General features: G+C 35.3%; 1 protein-coding gene and 1 long non-coding RNA gene across 2 annotated transcripts; both read left to right on the top strand.

The window, feature by feature from the left end:
* Positions 1-8,834: 8,834 nt before the first annotated feature.
* On the top strand, positions 8,835-9,696 carry LOC145323429 (uncharacterized). Its single transcript, XR_013880971.1, has 3 exons — positions 8,835-9,098; positions 9,268-9,332; positions 9,481-9,696. It is a non-coding gene; the product is annotated as an uncharacterized LOC145323429 (long non-coding RNA).
* A 3,701-nt stretch (positions 9,697-13,397) lies between these two features.
* LOC145323161 (uncharacterized) lies at positions 13,398-18,415 on the top strand. The gene is made up of 4 exons (XM_080165555.1): positions 13,398-16,681; positions 17,160-17,229; positions 17,296-17,391; positions 18,260-18,415. The coding sequence occupies exons 1-4, from the start codon at positions 13,398-13,400 to the stop codon at positions 18,413-18,415; spliced, it is 3,606 nt and encodes a 1,201-aa protein (XP_080021681.1).
* Positions 18,416-21,519: the final 3,104 nt, after the last annotated feature.

Genomic DNA, 21,519 nt, shown 5'->3' with positions numbered 1-21,519 from the left:
ATTTTGTGTAGACTTATACATTTTTTTTTGCTTATTGAGTTCTGAACTCTACAACTGGTCAATGTTCGTTTGTCCTACTATTTCAGATCGTGACTTTTTTGGATGTTTTCATCCTTGTTTTGTTGAAATCAACAAAATTTTTTAATGTGAATAGTACATATTTTCTATTATTACAAAGTGTCATGCTTATATTCAGAGACCAATATAATAACGTTTCTTCAAAAAAACAAATACTGTATGTTTTAGACCTGTTTTTCAAACTAAATTGTATAAATTAACAACTTTTTGTGCTTTTATCATATTAATCCTTATAATATCTGTCTGCACCAAAGGACCTTGCTAACCACTGAACCGATATGGATCTCCTATATACAAAAAATGCACCGACATTTGTTTTACCATCCCGTGATTTATTTTTAAACTTTTCTTTTAGTATGTTTGTTTACATCATATGTATTCTAGCGGCTACGCCCCTAGAGAACTCTACGGGTACTTGAAGAGGAAGGAGGTGAATTCGATAATGTCGAACACCCCCCCCCCTCCATTTTTGATTTTAGGTTTTAAAAATATAGGTGAGGGTAGTTTTTTTTTTATAAGCGCGATTTCTCTTGGGAGGGTGGTGGCACCCTCCCACAAAATAGTTAAAAACCTTCCCAGGACCTTTGAGAAGCTACCCTGTAAAGGAAAACCCTATCGTTTCAGGGGTTAGCGAGATCCTTTGGTACAGACAGACAGACATACAGAATGTTACTTTATAATAAGGATTATGAGAAATATGACATAGTATTTTAATCGCTTGATAATTCTAGATTCACATTTCTTTCGAGTGCTTAAACGTTTCACTTTTTATAAAATCATCTAAACATTTCTAAAACCAATTTTAAAGACGAAGAAAGTTCCTTTAAAAAATCAGCATTTTACGTCATAAAAACGAGGGATAATCCATTTCTTTTTAAGGGGTTTTCTTTCCTACTCCTCCTCTCCTCATCCCTCATTTTTATGACGTCATTGGGGAACTTTCTTCGTCTTCCCAATTTTGCTATTTAGCTGTTTACTATTTAGCTGTTTACAGGTATGGAAAACTTTGCAGTATTGGCGGACCACCCTAAAGAAACCACAGCTAACTACTTGCCTACAACAGAGTGCATAGCAACTATATATAAAAATAGTGGTTGTTTGTCTATTTGTCATTATAATTTTATTGTAATCAAACACTTAAAGTAGTAAGGTATTTTTTCTGTAGCTCTAGATTTAGAAAACTACTAGACCGATTGGGATCTTCATTTTAAGAAAGCTTTCGAAAGTGCCCAAGGTGGTTTTGGGCTATTTCATTTTTTTATATTGATGTGTATCTCCATCTCCAATGATGATACAAAATATTACCCCTTCTGTAGATAACAGCTAGTGGTTGAAACGATTGGATTAACCAACCAATCAAAATTCAAAAAAAGTCCTTAAAGTAGTTCAGCCAAAGAATAACAAAACGTTATTAAAATTTGGAGACTATAGTAATAAACAGCCCATTGTCCCCTCTCTCTGGTTTCTGTATTGTTCTTGTTATTTGTGACAAAGTTATTTAAATGTTTGTTTGATCAATACTAAATAATATTTCCAACAGAAATTAAGAGAATTATAAAAGATGTAATTATGGAAAAAAATATATGTGGATATTATGCAAGGGGAGATTTTGTCGTCGACTTAGTCCTTGTTTATTGGTCAGTGCTTTTCTCAAGTAGGAGAGGATGGGATGTGGTAATTAAGCGCTGGATGGGGTGTATCGTTATATTAGCCAGCTGGAAGAACTATTTTATTAAAGTAGACGATAATATGGTGCAACATCAAAGCAAATTAATGGTGATTTTTACATCCTTTTTTTCTCAGCATTTTTAGAATTAATGCTTCTCTACAACTAAGATTGAAGGTACTCCATTGCAGCAGAAAGCCATATAAAATTTACTTGTTTAATGTTTAATATAAATGATTTAGATATACAAACTATATGGTCGTTAGTTACACCCGTTTGGGGGCCGAAGCATTTTCACTACTTTTTCTATTAATGTCGCATATCATAATAATATAATTACTTGGATGATAAATGAACTGATCAATAATTAAGGTCTAATTAAGCTTTATAACTAGGATTAAATGTACTCCATTGCCACAGAAAACCATCTAAAATTTACTTGTTTAATGTCAAATCTAAATGATTTCGATATTATTAAAAACAATATTAATAGCCCTTTCTTTTTCCCTGAAAAACCTTCGTGCACAATAAAAATACAAACTATAGAGGGCATATTATAAAAGATTAATTTTTTGCAAGTTTAGATTACTTTACTTAAATTCTTGATTGCACGACCTTTGTCTGGAAATCCTAAATCTACATGGCCGTCTGTTACACCTGTATTTTCATTACTCTTTCTAATAATTTTGCATGATGAATAACATGATCAATAAAATAGGTCCATATTAACAAGCAAAATTTATGACAATTTTTCCCCTGTCAATTTATTCTAACTCCATTTCAGACATCAACTACCTCACCCCACTTCATTTTCAACTTATTTTGAAAATAAAGGGTGGTGTTTCATAAGCTGGACTAGACGCTTTCAGGAAAACTCCATAATCTCTATTTCTAGTATATTAATTGTCTAGAATCCTAAATAAATTCCGCATCAGACAATGGCACTTTAGTTATTGGCAAATTTTGCAATTTTATAACCAGAAATTGGGCAATAATTTCATAAAGGTAAACTATAATAATTGAAAACATTATTCCAGTAAAGCTTCGAAACCGATTAATATCTGCTGGATTAGAACCGGTTCTCAGCCGTGCTGAAAAATCATGTACAGCATTGTATTACAAACAATTTTCTATAAAAAATAAAATAAAAATCATGAAATTAATACCTGTTTTGTTAGCCCTGGTCTTCGGCCACTCAGAACTAACAAAACTGGTTTTAAACATTTTGATTTTTTTTCATTTTAATATCAGCGGAAACTGCCTATAAAGTGATTTTTTCATCTTTAAAAATACAAATTTTATAGTCCTATTAAAACTGTTAACATTGAGGGGGGTGTATTTTAGTGTAAGGGGGTCGGATACACCGCCCTAGGTGTCCATCCATTATTAAAATCCATAAAAAGTTTCCTTGAATTTCGTAATTTTTTTTCACGCTCCCCTTGAAATTAGTTTGTGGAACCCTAGGGGGTTGTATCCACCCCTTAAATTTTCCAATGGGATAATGGATAAGCCCCCCTTCTGCACACCTTTGCCTTAAAACCACAAGAATGTGGTAGAAAAAGTTAGGTGTTTTAGCCCGCCATGTATCTCAAACTTTTTAACTTTTCACATAAAACATTTTAATCTCTTAAATTAAGATTTTGATCTATCTATCTATCTATCTATCTATCTATCTATCTATCTATCTATCTATCTATCTATCTATCTATCTATCTATCTATCTATCTATCTATCTATCTATCTATCTATCTATCTATCTATCTATCTATCTATCTATCTATCTATCTATCTATCTATCTATCTATCTATCTATCTATCTATCTATCTATCTATCTATCTATCTATCTATCTATCTATCTATCTATCTATCTATCTATCTATCTATCTATCTATCTATCTATCTATCTATTTATCTATCTATCTATCTATCTATCTATCTATCTATCTAACAATCTTTATATGTATCTATCTATCTATTTATCTATACAAAATTATGCCCTTTTTATCTTCTAGATATTGGGAGAAAAAAGGGTTTTTAGATTACATATCCCCCTCCCAGAATTAGATTGTATTATGACTGAAAAGTTTTTGCATCTGAGCTGAAAATTTTTATAAAATTTCCCACTCAATGCATTTCCTTTCGGGATCAACAACCGCGTATAGGTTAAACTGATCCCCAAAGTTTTTTAAACACAACGTATCTCATTGATTGGCCGAAAAACATTGGAAAGTCTTTATTAGATTGTACAAACTCGCAGTGACCAAACATTTCCACCATTTTAAAATCCGTCATCTATCTTTAATATTGTAGGAGTATACATCAATTAATTGTCCATTGTCATCTATCATTAATATTGTAGGAGTATACATCAATTTATTGTCCATTGTCTTATCCCTGCTGAGACTGGATTAAAACAATTCTATTTGATATATTTTTTGTTTGTTGAAATCTCGGTAACCAGTAAACCGAGATAAGAGTTTTAGGATATTTGTTTTTATTTAAATCTTTTGCTGGTTTCCTGCCCCCTTTACCCGCTATCGAATACAGAATCCCTAGATGCTAGAGATATGTGATATCCTGTTCTCTTATCCTTGATGCAATGAATGTTGAACTACATCAAAGCTTTCTGTTAACATCAGCTCTCTATCCACTGGTAGCAGGCAGATATATCCTGATCCCTCATTCTGGAACTGAATGACGTCTTTGTCAAGCTTTCATTTATGATGATATAAATAAGAGAGTTTAGTTCTGTTTTGTTGTCTTGTGAAGAAGGTTTTACCTCCACAGGATCGTTGCAGCCCAAGCCATAGAGCTAGGCTGCTGACATAATTCATTATAATTGCTTACCTACCTATCTACTTAAAATATATAATCATATTAACCACTTATAATATTAATAAACAAATTTTCTATTAATTTGTGTTTGATTAAAAGTGCAAAGTAAATCTACAATTGACGTCCGTCCGTTCAAGTCTGTAAATATTACAGATCCATCTAGTACAACTTAAAAGCGAATGACAGTCCCTCCATGCAATAATTATGTTGCTTCCTTCCTTGATGATGACCAGAGCAACAACATCCTCAAACAAATTTACCCATGCAATTTAACTTAGACAGTGGCCGATAAATTGATGTACTTCCCCAATGATGGTTCACCAATTACTAGTTTACTCCTTCTGTAGATTACAATTGGCGGTCGAAACGTTTGGACACTCAACTTGATGAAACAACCAATCAAAATTTATTTAAAAGTCTGCAAAGTTGTTAAGCCAACAAATAATTTTTGGAGACTAGTGTAATAAACAGCCCAATGTCTCCTCCCTCCTTGCAACATGAACAATAATATTTAAGAATGGCTGCGGCTTTGGAGTACTTTAGAGGCCCTTTAAAGGTGGAACGATGCATCTCTATAATCAAGTCTTGTATAAAGTATGCCCTTGATCATAATCCTGTATTAAAATGATATTTTGCTTATTATGTGACACTCTACAAGTGTTTATGTTCATTTGTTCCACCTTTTTATTTTAGAGCTTCGCTTTTATGGATGTTGTCATCCTTGTTTTCTAGTTATTTTGCACTATATCATTCTTGTACTAAACCATTTCTTAACCTTCCTTGGTTTCTATACAATTTATCATTTTTATCAGTGTACAAAAAAATTTAGGACTCGGCAGCCGCACGTCAGCCGCCTGTAAGCCTCAGTGAAATCAACTGTTGTCAATTTTTAAAAATCAGCTGGAAGTCTATACCTGGCCTGAATAATATGACGACATTTAGAACTGATAACTGGTTCTGAGCCATACTAAAAAATCAAGTATCATATTATAGACAATTTTGTATGAATAGTAAAATTTATCCCAGTTTTGTTGGCCCGGTCTTTCTGCCCCTTGGTGCCTCCAAATCTGAGATTAATCTTATAATTTTACATTTTACACTCCGTGGAAAGCTGTCTTTAATACGATTCGGTAAATAGCTCTTCTTATAATTCTTAAAAGTCACGAAACCTCTTCACTTGAACCCACGTTTTGCAATCTGCATTATTTTTTTTTTATTTTATCTACTCTATTAATGTAGTGTGGGGACATTTGTCTGTACATTATACTGGTACCCAAAGTTTTATATCTACAGTAGCTTATTCCTTGGTTGGCTCAACACTTTGGGTACTTTTATTGAATTTTGATTGGGTGGTGCAAACTTTTCCACCAATAATTTTAATTTACAAAAGGGGTTATCTTGTTTATCATTGTTGGGGGTAAGCATAAATTTATCGTGCATTGTTTTATCGACATTATTAATATTATAAAAATATTATTAAAACTTATAGATTGTCAGAACTGAATAAGCAGAATATTAGAATTGAGTAAAACACTAGAGGGAGAAAGGGTTTAATAACTCTATCTCCACATCGCATCAACCTTGTGCAACCTTCCTATTGGGTCATTAAAATCAACCAATGGTGTCGCTTATGTTAACACAGCCAAGTAACAGAATATAATTTAGAAGCAGACGAAAAAGGTCTTTGAAAAAGAAATGGAGGTAGTTGTCTTAATATACATCTACACTATAAATCTATTATATAAGATATAAGATTGTCGTGGATTGTCTAATATGGACCTCATTTATTGATCCGTTCGTTCATCCATTATGATGGGAGGGTGAAGGGGGTGGATGGGGGATCGTTATTTTAGCCAGCTACAAGTTTCACTTTATTAGAGTACATGCTAATCTGGTGAAAGATCCAAGTAATGACCCACATACTACGAAGCATTTTTTTCTTACACTATTATACAATCATCAGGACCTTTTTTGACGCGCATTTAGTATTCTACAATCATTAGAATATTTCACTTTTAACTTTGTACTTTCTAAATCCTTATTTATATAAAAGTAACAGGATGTCTATGTGTCTTTCTGTGTGTACCAAAGGATCATGCTGAAGCCTGAACCGATATGATTCTCCTTTACAGTGTAGCTCCTCATACGCTACCTTTAATGGAAGGTTTGGTACCACCACCCTTCACAGAGAAATTTTAATTTTAAACATTTGGAACATTAGCTTCCTTGTGTTGTTTTTACAGCATATGCACGAATCAAATTACCAGGGAGGGAGGGGTCATTGTGCTATTTTTTACACTAGTCACCATGGTTTTATAATAACGTTTTTCTATTAGTTGGCTTATAAACTTTGGGGACTTTTTATTAAATTTTGATTGGTTGGTTCATGAAGTTGAGTTCCAAATGCAAAAGGGGCATTTTTTTGAATCATCATTGGAGATGTATATTAACTAATTTGCCATTGTCTTATCCCTTTAGATCCATGAAAATTAACCTACACACATAATAAAGAAAAAAACAAGGATGACAACTTTCATAAAAGCGAAGCAAAGTATTCAAAACTAGATAATATGTCAATCCATAATGCAAAGTAGACAATGTCTATCTATCTATCTGTCTTAAGCTTAAGATCTCGGTAACCGCTAAACCGATTAGGCTCTACTCTTCAGGGAATGATATAAATTTTAGTAAGGTTCAATTTTGTGTGAAGCTAAATATCTTGGGAATAGCTGGTACTTTATCAAAGAAGCTTTATAAATGTCTTTTAGTGGTTATAGCTTTCTTTCCTACCTTTGCCACTTTGGGCGAAGCAACTAGCATTTAATAAAATGTAGGGGGTTACTCTTAGAGACATTATTAAAGAAATACTTTTATGAGTATATGCCTAATCGTCATAGATATCACAATTTAAAACAATTAAATCATTGTCAATATTGGGCCATACATTTTTATTTAATAATACCAAATCGTTATGACACTACCCGTACGGACATACAGACGGATATTATCTTATTGTAGAGATGCTTCGCTATGTATTATAATAATAAAAAAAACATCTTGACCAAGAAACTGCGATTAACATTTATATTTTTTCCCACAAAAGAAAGTGAAAATAATTCTTCCCTCGACTTTAGAAGACAGCAGTTGTGCTTTGTGCTTTGTGTGTGTGTATGTGTGTGTGTATTTGTGTGTATGTGTGTGTGTGTGTGTGTGTGTGTTTGTGATCGAAATCGCATAATCATATAGGGATAAGAGAAATATTATATTTATTATTATATATTATATATTTATTAGAAAGATGTATCATTAATTAGCTACCTCTTAATCTCCATGTTTTAAAATCAAATCTTTGTTTGTCTTACTAATAAAATACAAAACATGAGTTAATTCTATGATTTTTATATCATATTTTTGGAAAGTTGGAATTGATTGGATTCGGAGCCACGATGAAAAACTTTTATCATCATTGTATATTTTTGGTTCATTTATACTTTTTTTAATTCTTGAAATTATAAAAATTGGGCTAAAGAGAAACTTGTATGTTTGTCTGTCTGTTTGTTTCTAAGTGTGGTGTGGTGCATACAATCTTTAAAACAGCTAAACATTTTCAGGAAAGTTTTTATAAATTGAATGTTTATGATTATTAAAATAAAACAATGAAATGGACAATCCTAATATAGAAGTAACATAATGTCTGTCTGTGGTTTAATAACTCGCTGAACCGATATGGTTCTCGTATACAATGAAGATTCTTATACATCCAGGGAAGATTTAAAACTGTTTGGGATGAGGGTACATTCACCCTCCCAATAAAATAGCCCCTTGAATTTAAAAATACCTCCATCCCTAAAAAAATTTATTTGTGTTAATATTTTCGACGCTATTGGATGATATTCAAAGCCCCAATTGAAAGTCGGTACAGGGGACATATTGTTATTTAACCCCCTTCCCCATTTATTGTTTTACTTTAATCATTCCAATATTGCCTCGCCGAATCAAAGCTTGTATAAATTATATAGATATTTATATAATTCAATTATCCGTAGAAAACTATTAAAAATACGATATGATAAACTTTGAAACTTTTTATATATCCTTACATGAGCTAGGATGATTCTATAGACTAAACATATTACTAAACTAGCCAATTTGGGTTTAAACAAGGATGACAACATCTTTAAAAGCGAAGCTCTGAAAAGGTAGGACAAAAGAACATTAAACTTGTAGAGTGTCAGAACTGAATAATCAGAATATAATTGTCAAATGTCCAACTGATGCTGTTTTAGGTGTGGAGAAAATTACCTGCTACCTCCAACATTTGAAACAACTCCAGAAGATGGATCCAGAATTAGTAATGTACATGTTTTTATCGTTTGAAATTCATAATTAGCTAGAAAAGACAATAATGGCTACTAATTTCAGACTTTAAAGACATTACCTGGATTCCGTGAACTTGCCGGCATATATCCTCCCGCTGTGGATAGCAAAGAGGAGCTGCTTAGCCAGGCCACGGAAGTTGTAAGTATTTATTTCATATTATGTAAATCTTTAAAAAGAAAAAGTAATTTTAGCATTAAAGCAGGACCAAAATGGTCATAACGCAATTTCAATATTTGTTTAAAATCATTGTTAAAAAACTTTTACTTTATAAAAAACAGAAAATTGGAAAAGATTATATTGTATTTAGAAAATGAAGTTTTCCTGTTACCTGTAACATTTGAGCCCTTAGAGGACATTTAAAGGAATTCTGAGGTTTGTTTGATTATATTATACATTTTTTGTTAATTTATGTATTATCAAAATTGCCGTTAATATGCAATATAAAAAAGATTCAAGATATTTCAAAAAATAGAAAGACAATTAAAAGTTATAGTTAATAAAGAATATTTAAATCTTTTAGTTGTACCTGATTGTATCTGGAATCATCTTGTTCTATCTGTATACCTGCAAAAGCCCGAAAACAATAGTGGTTTTTGAGTAAGGTACAATGATTATTTAATATTGAATGAAAATTTATCATTTTAAAGATTTTTGAAAAAGAAAGAAAATAATGTTTTTTTTACTTACCAAGTTTATTTCCTTTTAAGATTAAAAAGTTCAACTTGCAAAGTGTGATGATGAAAAAGCTCCTATTTAGGAAATCTGCAATCCCTGACTAGGTAAAAGTCATTATATTTGTATTTAATTTATAAAATTTGCTAGTAAACTCCGGGTTATATTTTGTAGCACCATAATTTATTGTGTTTTTTGTGGCACCATATTTTCACATATTTAAAACATTTATAATTTGCAATTAAAAGAATATTTTTTTATGGAATGGTCTTTAAACTTGCTACCAAATGCATAAACTCTCAAGAAAATTAATCTTGTTATTTTTCTTTGCAGTTTATTGATCAAGTCCTGGCAAGCCAATCAGCTAAGCCAACGTATATCAACTACCTGAGTGTATTCTTTTTTCTACCAATTGTTCAATGCCTATTGCAGAAGACTATGGTAAAGCTTCCTGGTAAAGATAAGAAGAGAATATCAACATCAGATTGAGACTGTATCTAATGACTGAAAGTGGATTGTATTTGAGGTATAAAATTAATCCTTCCCTGGAAATCAGATGTCCTATGCCTTGTCCCTGGAATAAAGGAAGCAACAACCTGGACATTTGACAATCAATAAACTATTCCAAGCTCGGTCAATTATAGCTTGAAGAGTCTAACAGCCACGTTTTAACCTGGAGGACTGAAGGTGGACCTGCCTGGGAGCCCCACCTGGCAGCAGCTGCGAAGCTAAAGCCGAACTAGCCGCCCCCCGCGGGGTTGCTAGCATCACACACGTAATTTGCATTATTATTTATATTGTTTTATAGTTGAACTTTTTCTTGCTCAATAAAAACGGCCGTAAAAGCCCCAACCCACTAGTCTCATGCGGTAGCCCGATATATGGCTACCGCCTGTCGGGCAAAACGCAGACGTTAAACCTTGTGGGCCCTAACTTGAGATTGAGACATCGGCAGTTTTAAGGATCTTAAGCGGCATAACCCTAATTTTCCATAAGTCCGCATGATTAAGTAGACAATTCCATGAACCTGAGAAGCTCTGGACTTACAGACCCTGGGCTGGATAACTTGCCCCCATTGCGCCGAGACAGAGCCCATCCCGTAAACCATACTACACCAAGGCCGCCAGTTTCAACGCGCGCTAATTTTGAGTCTGACTTGCCGGCGTCCCCCTTTACATCACGGAGAAGTTTAGCCCGTTCCCCCACTGGCCCCCTGCCTGCCGCCAACGTTCCTATTGGTCCCCTGTCTGCCGCCAATTCCACGTTGCGTCCCCTTTCTGCCGCCAGAGCTCCTATTGGTCCCCTGTCTGCCGCCAATTCCATGTCGCGTCCCCTTTCTGCCGCCAGAGCTCCTATTGGTCCTCTGTCTGCCGCCAGTTCCCCGTCGGGTCCCCTTTCTGCCGCCAGCACCCCCACGCGTTCTGACGTTAGTGAAAGCAGTAGGGACACCCTACAATGGGATAATAGTGTTGAAGAAACAATACTTAGCTCAGATAATCAACAATTTGAAATTAGCCACACCGTCCGTGTAAAAACCCCCAATATGGTTTATGAAGGGGAAGTAAAACAGGCACTCGCGTCCCTCTGTAAAGCCCAAATCCTTTTTAAAACCATCAAGAAAAAGGAAATGATTCTTTCGAGTATAAAACCATCGTCTTAGACCGTGCTGTAGAGGATTTAAATTTATCAGCAAGTCTGCTTAGTGACGTCCGAGCTCATTTTGAAACCAACCCGCCCGAGGATAGAAACTTTGTTGAGAAGGCCGGTTCCGCGACAACGCTGCTAAATGATATACGGACGTTGGTCACTAAACTTTGCGACCACCTTTAAGAAAGAAGTATAACTGAACGTGAAGCCGCAGCCGCGCCGCCACCAGCTATTGCACCGGCAGCCACCGCCCCTGGAAATATTCCAACAGGGATTAGGGTTTACCCTGTCAATCCAAACAAAATGAATGATGCTACACGGCAAGTAAAATTAATGAGACTTGAGGCCACCAAAACCACAGACGTCCCGCGTGCTGGAAATGTGGAGGAGCTACTCTATGCCATTACAAATAGGATCCCTGAATCGGACGCACACTTGATGGAGATGCTGTACGATTTTGAAGAGTTGCAGAAAGAGACTTTGGAGTTGTTTAAGAGGCTTGACACACAAATTGTTGACGCCATTGAGCTTGATGAAGTTGAAACGGCTACAATGCTTCAAGAAACTAAAAATAGTCTTGATAAACAATACTTGCAAACACGCGACTATGTAAAAGAAGCAGAACTAAGTTTTGGGCTAAAAACAAAGTGTGTCACCAGTAAACATAAGGCCCAGTCCCTGACCGTCCCGGAATTCAGTGGAGAAAAGGGGTTAGATTATTTCACCTTCAAGCAACAATTTATAATCTACGTTGGTTCTATCCCCGACCTTACCAACTCTGACCGTTTGGAATTTTTGAAAAAAAAATGTTTAAAGGGACTCCCTGCCGCCATTTGTCTGCAAGAAACAACTATTGAAAGATGTTGGGACAAGTTATCAGAAAGGTATGGAAACATTCCCATGATCTTTAACAAATACAAGGATGAGTTTTTCCATTTCGGCAGATGTCCTTACAAAGATTCTGAGAGGACAAAACAAGCAGATTGGTTATATAAGGTTCAAGCCAAGCTGCTAGAGGTTGAGAAATTTGCCGAGAATAATGACGTCACAAGCTATTTATATACAAAAAGTGACATTCACACATTGGTCCAACAGCTGTTAAACCGCGCGCGCCAGATAGAGTTGGGACGGCGATACCAAAAATTTAAATCTGGAATGGGTCTCATTGATGAACACAAATGTTTTGATGAATGTATCACTTTTCTTACTGAACAAGTTAGTGACATTAGTTGGCAATTGTCCATGCCCGCAATTTCTCTGCCTGGTGAAGATAAAACTAAGAAGGTGGAGAAGCAATGGAAAGAAAATAAAAAGGAGAAGGAAACTGTCCTCTCTGTGGGTGCCGAGAACAAACCAACTGACAAAAAGACACGGGAGAAAAGTTATGGAAAAGAAGATAAGCAAAAAACCCCACAACTCCAACAGACGGGCGACGGCTATCCACCAATCGACGTTGTGTGTGGGGAATGTGACGGCATCCATACCCACCTGTATTTTTGCAAAAATTTCTTGGACACACCTATAAAGGAGAGGGCAAAGTTGGCTACCTCCAAAAAAGTTTGCCATAGATGCCTTCGAATGGACAGTAATGTTGATTTAAATGATCTGCAGTCATGGTGGGACAGGCATGCCAACGACCCCATGAAGCCTGGAGACTAGCTGCCCATGCTGCCAATTTTATGGGGTCAGCAGCATTTTTAACCTGTGAATTAAGAGCCTATCAGAGCCATAAACGTGCATTGTGGTCATCTCTGGACTGGAGTGTTGATATGCCAACAAAAGATATGGATGTTGTTGAAGATATGGCTGGACTGACAGAAACGCAACATTCAATAAATCATGCTAAAATGATGGAAAGACGATACTTTGAGCTGGAAGGTGTTGGAACAGAAGCCCCCTATAGATGTATTAACTGCAGAGGCTGCCCTACCTGTAAGAAGGGCAACCAACTGGAGCATCAGAGCCTAAAAGAGGAGAGGGAGGATGAGATAATCAGTCAATCTGTCAAATTTGCACCTGAGGAAAAAAAAGGTCGTTGGTACACTTCCATTCATTTGTGACCCTGATGTTGAGCTAGGAGAAAATCATCATGTTGCTTTGGCTATCCTAAAAAGTCAAATGAAACAATTGCAGGGAAATCCTGAAAAAAGGCAAGAGGTTCTAAAGTCACACAATAAGTTGGTTGAAAATGGTTATTCCTGTAGAGTGTCAGAACTACCGCCAGAAATACAACTTGAAATGGAAAAGAATAAAGGCTGTTATTATCTGCCCTGGCGAACTGTTCACAAGGAAGGCAGTTTAAGCACACCAGTAAGAACAGTCTTTGATGCATCCAGCAACTCTACCACCGGCAAAAGTCTTAATAACTGTCTGGCTAAGGGCAGTAACAGATTGGAAAAAATCCTTAATCTCTTGGTGAACTTCAGGAGTGGTGTGTATGCTTTCTGCTGCGATATTAAAATGGCATACAATCAGATAAAGCTTGACCCAAAGAGTTACAGGTGGCATAAATATCTTTGGATTGATGAACTTGACCCGAGTAAACCAGTGGAGGAAAGATGTATGCTAACCATTATTTATGGTGTAATTAGTTCCGGCAACCAAACAACTAAAGGTATTACACAAGTTGCCAATTATTGTAAACTAAATCATCCTGAATATACACTAGGAGCTGAGGTGCTGATAGAAAAGTGTTATGTGGATGATGCCAATGATGCTATGGATACCATTGAGGATAGAGTAGAAGTTATTAATGGTATCAATTTTACCTTGGACCTTGCCAATATGGAAGTTAAAAGTTTTGTCTTGTCTGGACAAAAACCTGATGAAAAAGTCTCTTCAGATGGTGTAAATGTTTCAATCCTTGGCTACACCTGGGCACCAGAGGAAGATGTCCTGTCTCTTGAAGAAAAGCCGTTGTATTTTGGCAAGTGCAAGCGTGGAAAAAGACCTGACCCTGTTAGTGGAGACCTTAAGGAAGCACTTCGTAGATACTTCACTAAAAGGACTATTCTGTCCCACATTGCTCGCAGCTTTGATCCTTTGGGTTTAGTTTCCCCTGTTACTGGAAACTTTAAGCTTGACTACAGAGAAATAATCGACTTACAAGTAGGATGGGATGATGGATTACCTGATAAGTACCTGGACAAGTGGGTTAAGAACTTGGAATTGATGCAACAGCTGCCGAAGATAAAGTTTCCCCGTTCGGCTGCTGGTAAAGATAGTGTTGATTTGATTATTAGTGTTGATGCAAGTAAAGATATAGCTATTGCTTCTGGCCATGCAAGACACATATCAACGGATGGCGAGGTTACTGTTAAACTAATTGCTGGCAAATTCAAGATTATCACAGGTTCAACCATCCCATGTGCTGAGTTAAAGGCTTCCGTCATGGGGGCTGTATTATCCAAGGTCATAATAAATAACTACAGAGGCAAAATCAATAATACATATTTTGTTAGCGACAGCTCTGTTGTACTTTCCTGGTTAAATCAAGATAGCCGCCCAATGTCCATTGGTGTAAGAAATGCTGTTGTTGAAATCCTGAGGTTCAGTTCCAGGGACCAGTGGTATCATGTTGAAACTGCGTTAAATGTGGCTGATACTGGAACCCGTCCAGGAGTAACAATTGAAGACATTGGGCCAGAATCTGCCTGGCAAAGAGGAAAGGAATGGATGTACCTGAGTCCTGATGACTGGCCAATTAAAAAGGTTCAGAGTATCCAACTGACTAAGGAAGATAAAGAACAGGTTGGAAAAGAAATTAAGTCTATTTCTGTTAATGTTAGCCTGCAGGATGAGTTGACCGCTAGATATGAATATGGCAAGTATGTTATTGACCCTAATCGTTATGGTTGGTGGAGGACAATACAAGGATGCTGTTATTTAAAAATATTTGGTTTGTGGCTCTTAAGCAAGTCAAAGGATATAAGCGGAAAACTACCAAATAATGTCAATATGAAGGATTGTTTGAGTTCTGTGGAAATTAAAGCTGCTGAAGACTACTTTTTCCGTATCGGAACTGCTGAAGTAAAGAAGTTTACTAAGTCAAAGGACATTTCTGGCACTGTCGAAAGGGACGGAATCATTTACTACACTGGCAGAATTCTTGATGGACAGAATATTTTGGATCCTGAAAATGTTTTCCCAGACCTACGGCCACTTACATTTGTTAGACCTGTATTGGACAGGTACAGCCCAATTTCATATGCAATTATGAAACATGTCCATGAAAATCTTGTCAACCATAGAGGGACTCAACACACTCTCCTTGAATCCAGATATATTGCCTTCATTATTGGAGGTAGAAATCTGGCAAAGGAAATCAGACTAGGATGCCAGCTGTGTGTAAAAAGAAAGGCCAGACTGTTGGAGGTAAAAATGGGTCCTGTTCATGAAAATAGGATAACTGTAGCACCACCCTTTTTTAACACCCAAGTGGATCTCTGCGGACCATTTATTGCCAGATGTGAGCATAACCATCGTTCATCTGTTAAAGTTTGGGCGGCCATTTTCCGTGACCCTGGATCTGGTGCCCTAGCCGCTCACATCATGCAAGATTATTCCACAGAGGCTTTCTTACAGTGTTTTTCAAGATTCTGCCACAACCACTGTGTTCCAGACATGATCTACATTGATCCAGGTAGCCAGTTAAAGTCAGCGTGTAACAGGATGGAGTTAAATGTGACCAGGTTGACCAGAACATTAAATGGTAAGCATACCATTGGAATCAAGTATCAGGTTGGACCAACTGGTGGTTCAAATTATCAAGGTGTTGTTGAGAGATCTATTGCTGAGGTTAAAAAGCTGTTTTTCTTGACATTTGGTGGAGTTAAACTGAGTATTTTGGCCTATGAAACTGCTCTGTCATTTGTATGTAACGAGTTAAATAATCTGCCTATTCGTATTGGATCTAAAACCAGCGAGCTTGATCACATTGACTTGATCACCCCCAGCAGATTAATGTTTGGCAGAGCTAGTAATAGAAGCTTAAATTCCCCTGTGTGTGTAGATAAACCGACAAAACTATTGGCTCAATTAGACCAAGTCTATGAGTCATGGTGGAAGGTTTGGACTACTGAGAAGATTGCTGACTACATCCCAAAAGCCGCTAGATTTGACAAGACGACGCAGCAACCTAAAGTTGGAGATGTCGTTGTTTTCTGCAAGTCAGAAGGGGAGAAGTTTGTCGGAAATCAGAATTTTAAGCTTGGGATAATTTCTGAGGTGTTTACCAGCAAGGATGGAGTCATTCGTTCAGTTATGGTTGAATACAAGAATGCCAATGAGGCAGGCACCCGCCAGACCCGCCGTCCTGTCCGCAACATTGCAATCATTGTCACTGAGGACGAGCTGACACTTCCAGAGATCTTAAACCAAGCAGCCAAGAGAGCAGATTTAATGTACTTGTACAAATGTGATAAATAAACGTTAATAAACATGTGAATTTTATGTTATTTTTATATGTAAAAACACTTTTATTTGCCGAAGTTTTATTCTATAAAAAACATTCATTCAGTTTTATCCTAATTTTATAAAACCAGTTTTATCTTAATATTATGGAATATTTTACACCATTTTTATTTTAATGTTTTATCCAGTTTTGGGCCATTGTGCCCCGTCAATTTTTGTTAATAAAAAATATTATTGCATTTCTTGCATTTTACGTTAGCAGTACACTTTAAATAAGTCTTGAAGTACACAAAGTAATTTCAAAAATATCAAATAAATAAAAATATTTATGTTTGTAAATGCATAGCAAGAGGGTGTGTCATCACTAGACTATCCCTCAAGTTCTGCCAATAGTTAAACCCGGAGTGAGGTTGCAGGTAATTTTTCTTCCGCCCGGCAGTGTCAAATGTCCAACTGATGCTGTTTTAGGTGTGGAGAAAATTACCTGCTACCTCCAACATTTGAAACAACTCCAGAAGATGGATCCAGAATTAGTAATGTACATGTTTTTATCGTTTGAAATTCATAATTAGCTAGAAAAGACAATAATGGCTACTAATTTCAGACTTTAAAGACATTACCTGGATTCCGTGAACTTGCCGGCATATATCCTCCCGCTGTGGATAGCAAAGAGGAGCTGCTTAGCCAGGCCACGGAAGTTGTAAGTATTTATTTCATATTATGTAAATCTTTAAAAAGAAAAAGTAATTTTAGCATTAAAGCAGGACCAAAATGGTCATAACGCAATTTCAATATTTGTTTAAAATCATTGTTAAAAAACTTTTACTTTATAAAAAACAGAAAATTGGAAAAGATTATATTGTATTTAGAAAATGAAGTTTTCCTGTTACCTGTAACATTTGAGCCCTTAGAGGACATTTAAAGGAATTCTGAGGTTTGTTTGATTATATTATACATTTTTTGTTAATTTATGTATTATCAAAATTGCCGTTAATATGCAATGTAAAAAAGATTCAAGATATTTCAAAAAAATAGAAAGACAATTAAAAGTTATAGTTAATAAAGAATATTTAAATCTTTTAGTTGTACCTGATTGTATCTGGAATCATCTTGTTCTATCTGTATACCTGCAAAAGCCCGAAAACAATAGTGGTTTTTGAGTAAGGTACAATGATTATTTAATATTGAATGAAAATTTATCATTTTAAAGATTTTTGAAAAAGAAAGAAAATAATGTTTTTTTTACTTACCAAGTTTATTTCCTTTTAAGATTAAAAAGTTCAACTTGCAAAGTGTGATGATGAAAAAGCTCCTATTTAAGAAATCTGCAATCCCTGACTAGGTAAAAGTCATTATATTTGTATTTAATTTAAAAAATTTGCTAGTAAACTCCGGGTTATATTTTGTAGCACCATAATTTATTGTGTTTTTTGTGGCACCATATTTTCACATATTTAAAACATTTATAATTTGCAATTAAAAGAATATTTTTTTATGGAATGATCTTTAAACTTGCTACCAAATGCATAAACTCTCAAGAAAATTAATCTTGTTATTTTTCTTTGCAGTTTATTGATCAAGTCCTGGCAAGCCAATCAGCTAAGCCAACGTATATCAACTACCTGAGTGTATTCTTTTTTCTACCAATTGTTCAATGCCTATTGCAGAAGACTATGGTAAAGCTTCCTGGTAAAGATAAGAAGAGAATATCAACATCAGATTGAGACTGTATCTAATGACTGAAAGTGGATTGTATTTGAGGTATAAAATTAATCCTTCCCTGGAAATCAGATGTCCTATGCCTTGTCCCTGGAATAAAGGAAGCAACAACCTGGACATTTGACAATAATTGTATAAAAGTCGAACCAAAATGTAAGTAAATTTGCTGAAAAACTGCTTAAATACATGATATTGCTTAAGAACGTATTTACATTCTTAAGGACTTGATTATAGAGATGCTTCGCAGAAAATATTGTATTTATTGTCCTAGGAATCCGCATTCCAAAAATCAGATCAATCGGATAATTTTATTATCTTTGCTTTTAAAATTAGAAAATATGATTTTAGGAAATCTGTAAACAGTTTACCAATTTACCACCTCGAAGCTTCATTTATTTTATACATAGTTCATTGTCTTATCCATTAAGATCCCTGTTTTATATTTAGCTTTTAAGATTAGGAATCAAAGATAGAGAGAGGGGACAATGGGATATTCATTACACTAGTCCCCAAAGTTTTGTAATAAATTTTCCTTTAGTTAACAACTTTGGGGACTTTAGAGTGAAATTTGATTGGTTGATTAATTAAGTTAACTGTTCCAACGTTTCAACCACTAATTTTATTCTACAGAAGCGGTTTGTGTATCAACATTGGTAATATACATACATCGATTTATCGGCCATTGTCTTATCCCTTTAGATCACTGATTAGGAAATACAAATATGGTACAGTCTTTTATAAAAAGTAAAAAAAATATGAGCTGTCTAAAATAACTTTACAAAATTTGCATAAAATCTTTTTATTTTGTTTTTTATACTAAATACATTTTTATTTTAGTGATTTAGTTAATCTAAAAAGGATAAGTTTAATTCAAGGCTTTAATGGGCCTGATGACTGGTCCAACCACAAAGGAAGTATTCCTATACTTTTATTACTCTTGAAAAATTCTCTATACTACGATACGATACATGATTTTTATTATGAATTATATCCGGTTTTAATCCAGAGGATATAATTCGGATTTGGGGCATATGCAAAACAGACTGACGGAAATGGAGTGAGGCCCTAACTATAAAAACACAACATCTTGTCCAGATAAATTCACTGAGTAAAAAAGTCTGCTACTTCTTAGTTATTTATTGCAATATATTTCAATGAACATGGCACCTTCTTCAGTCTTGCAGTCTAGCTGGATCTTAATTTACAGACAAAGAGATGTACAGACATATAGGCCCTAGTTATAGAATAGCTACGCTCCTCAGAACAACTAGAGCTCAAAATGACAGGAAGACACTAATTTTAGAATATGTAGCTGCGCTCGTCAAAACTACTACAGCTGATCTAGGGTATGATGAACATTTGTTTTTGACATACAGACTGACGGACATAAGGACAAGCGCTAATGATAGAATAGCTGTACTTAAGACAAAAACTTAACAAGGAATTATAAACAGACTGAGAGACGGACAGACAGGCCCTAATTATAGAATAGCTGCGCTCCTCAAAACCACTAGAGCTCATCTAGGGAACAAAAAGAGACAGGGAGACGTACAGACATGCCCTAATTATAGTATAGCTGCGCTCCTCAAAACCACTAGAGCTCATCTAGGAAACAATAAGAGACAATAAGACATACAGACAGGCCTTAATTATAGAATATCTGCGCTCCTCAAAACTACTAGAGCTCATATAAAAAAAACAGACAGAAACACGTACAGACAGGCTCTAACTATAAAATAGCTGCGCTCCTCAAAACCAATAGGACTCATATAGAAAACAAAAATAGACAATGAGACGTACAGACATGCCCTATTTCTAGAAAAGTGTATCGGAAGTATATTAGTGTGATGCGTTTGTGAACTCGAACCTTTATCCTTTTGTTTTCCTTATCATTAATGTCAGTTTGGAAAGCGGTGAAATTCAAATGTTCATAATTGAACGCGGCATTCCAAACAATGCTTGCGCATGGACCATAAACAAAGCCAGCGCAGCCATCTTTGATCTTTCTTTCAAAATGTGCGGATATTATGCGTGATGAAAAACCATGAATAGTCAGAATTGTGGTGTTGTCCGTACTGAAAAATACCTTTGATTGCTTCCCGGCTTTACAGGAACAAAAACTTCGGTAAGAATTCTTTCTTTAAGCATTTTTAATGGAATGGAATGAATTTTAAAAGACGGCAAATTAATCTTTCATTTTTACTTAAATTAGACCAAGTAATTAATTTATTTTTGTATCAGAATATTTTAATCGTAGTCTATAATGATTTTGTTTATGAATTACAAACTCGTATTTAATTTTTGATTAGTTTTAAGCATAAAAAGTAACCCTAGTATTTTATATATTTTCAATATAATTTCGAATGCACGCAACCTCTCATAATGAATATTTACTTTATGTAAAAAGACGATTGATCCAAATAAGAAAAGATTTATTCTCTTTTTCAAGATTTATTTTATCATGTATTTAACATTTTAATATTTGATTATTAATTTTGTTATTTTCTATTTCAGCATCACCGTTTTCATACAATAAATTGTATTAGTAACTATGCTGGTTTTGTCTCTTGTGGGGAGTAGCAGGTTTCGTACGTCTGTACGCAAAGATCTGGTAAACGGCCAGCCAATTGCTGTTGTACCGAAACAATGAAAACGGTAAGAAGTCCAGTCAGCCAGTCAAAGCCAGTGACAGTTACCGTATGTGTTGAATGTGAATAAAATTCTACACGTGACTATAGTTGTAATCAGTGTTAACAAAAGTGAAAATGGCACCTAAAAAGACTAGGTATGAATTATTGTCGGGCAGATTGCCTATGGCAGTTGAAGTGATAACCGCAGAGTTAGCCAGAGTGATGCAGGTAGTTTCAGACACTGCAGACATTAATGTTAATCTCGCCAAGGAATGCATTCTTGTCCATGATGCGAACCTAAATCTGGAACGTACCATGAGCGGTCTTCAACAGCTGGATGTGTTAATCCAAGATGATATTAACCTAAAGGATTTTTATAGTGACGTTATCATGGCACGAAAGAACTATAGCGAGTTAAAACTTACATTAAGTGCCATAGATGAGCTAAGAGCGATAAACAATGAGGTCTTAGTTCTTGG

The sequence above is a fragment of the Acartia tonsa genome, chromosome 6 (assembly GCF_053477335.1).
Source record: "Acartia tonsa isolate MP-2025a chromosome 6, ASM5347733v1, whole genome shotgun sequence".
NCBI lineage: Eukaryota > Metazoa > Arthropoda > Copepoda > Calanoida > Acartiidae > Acartia > Acartia tonsa.
This window is presented reverse-complemented; position numbering and strand designations above follow the sequence as displayed.

Excerpts from the sequence above, each read along its gene's own strand:
- LOC145323161 (XM_080165555.1), top strand. The coding sequence starts at position 13,398 with ATGAAACAATTGCAGGGAAATCCTGAAAAAAGGCAAGAGGTTCTAAAG. Across the intron at positions 17,230-17,295 it reads ATGGATCCAGAATTAGTAAT|ACTTTAAAGACATTACCTGG; the intron begins GTACATGTTTTT and ends TACTAATTTCAG. Across the intron at positions 17,392-18,259 it reads TTAGCCAGGCCACGGAAGTT|TTTATTGATCAAGTCCTGGC; the intron begins GTAAGTATTTAT and ends TTTTCTTTGCAG.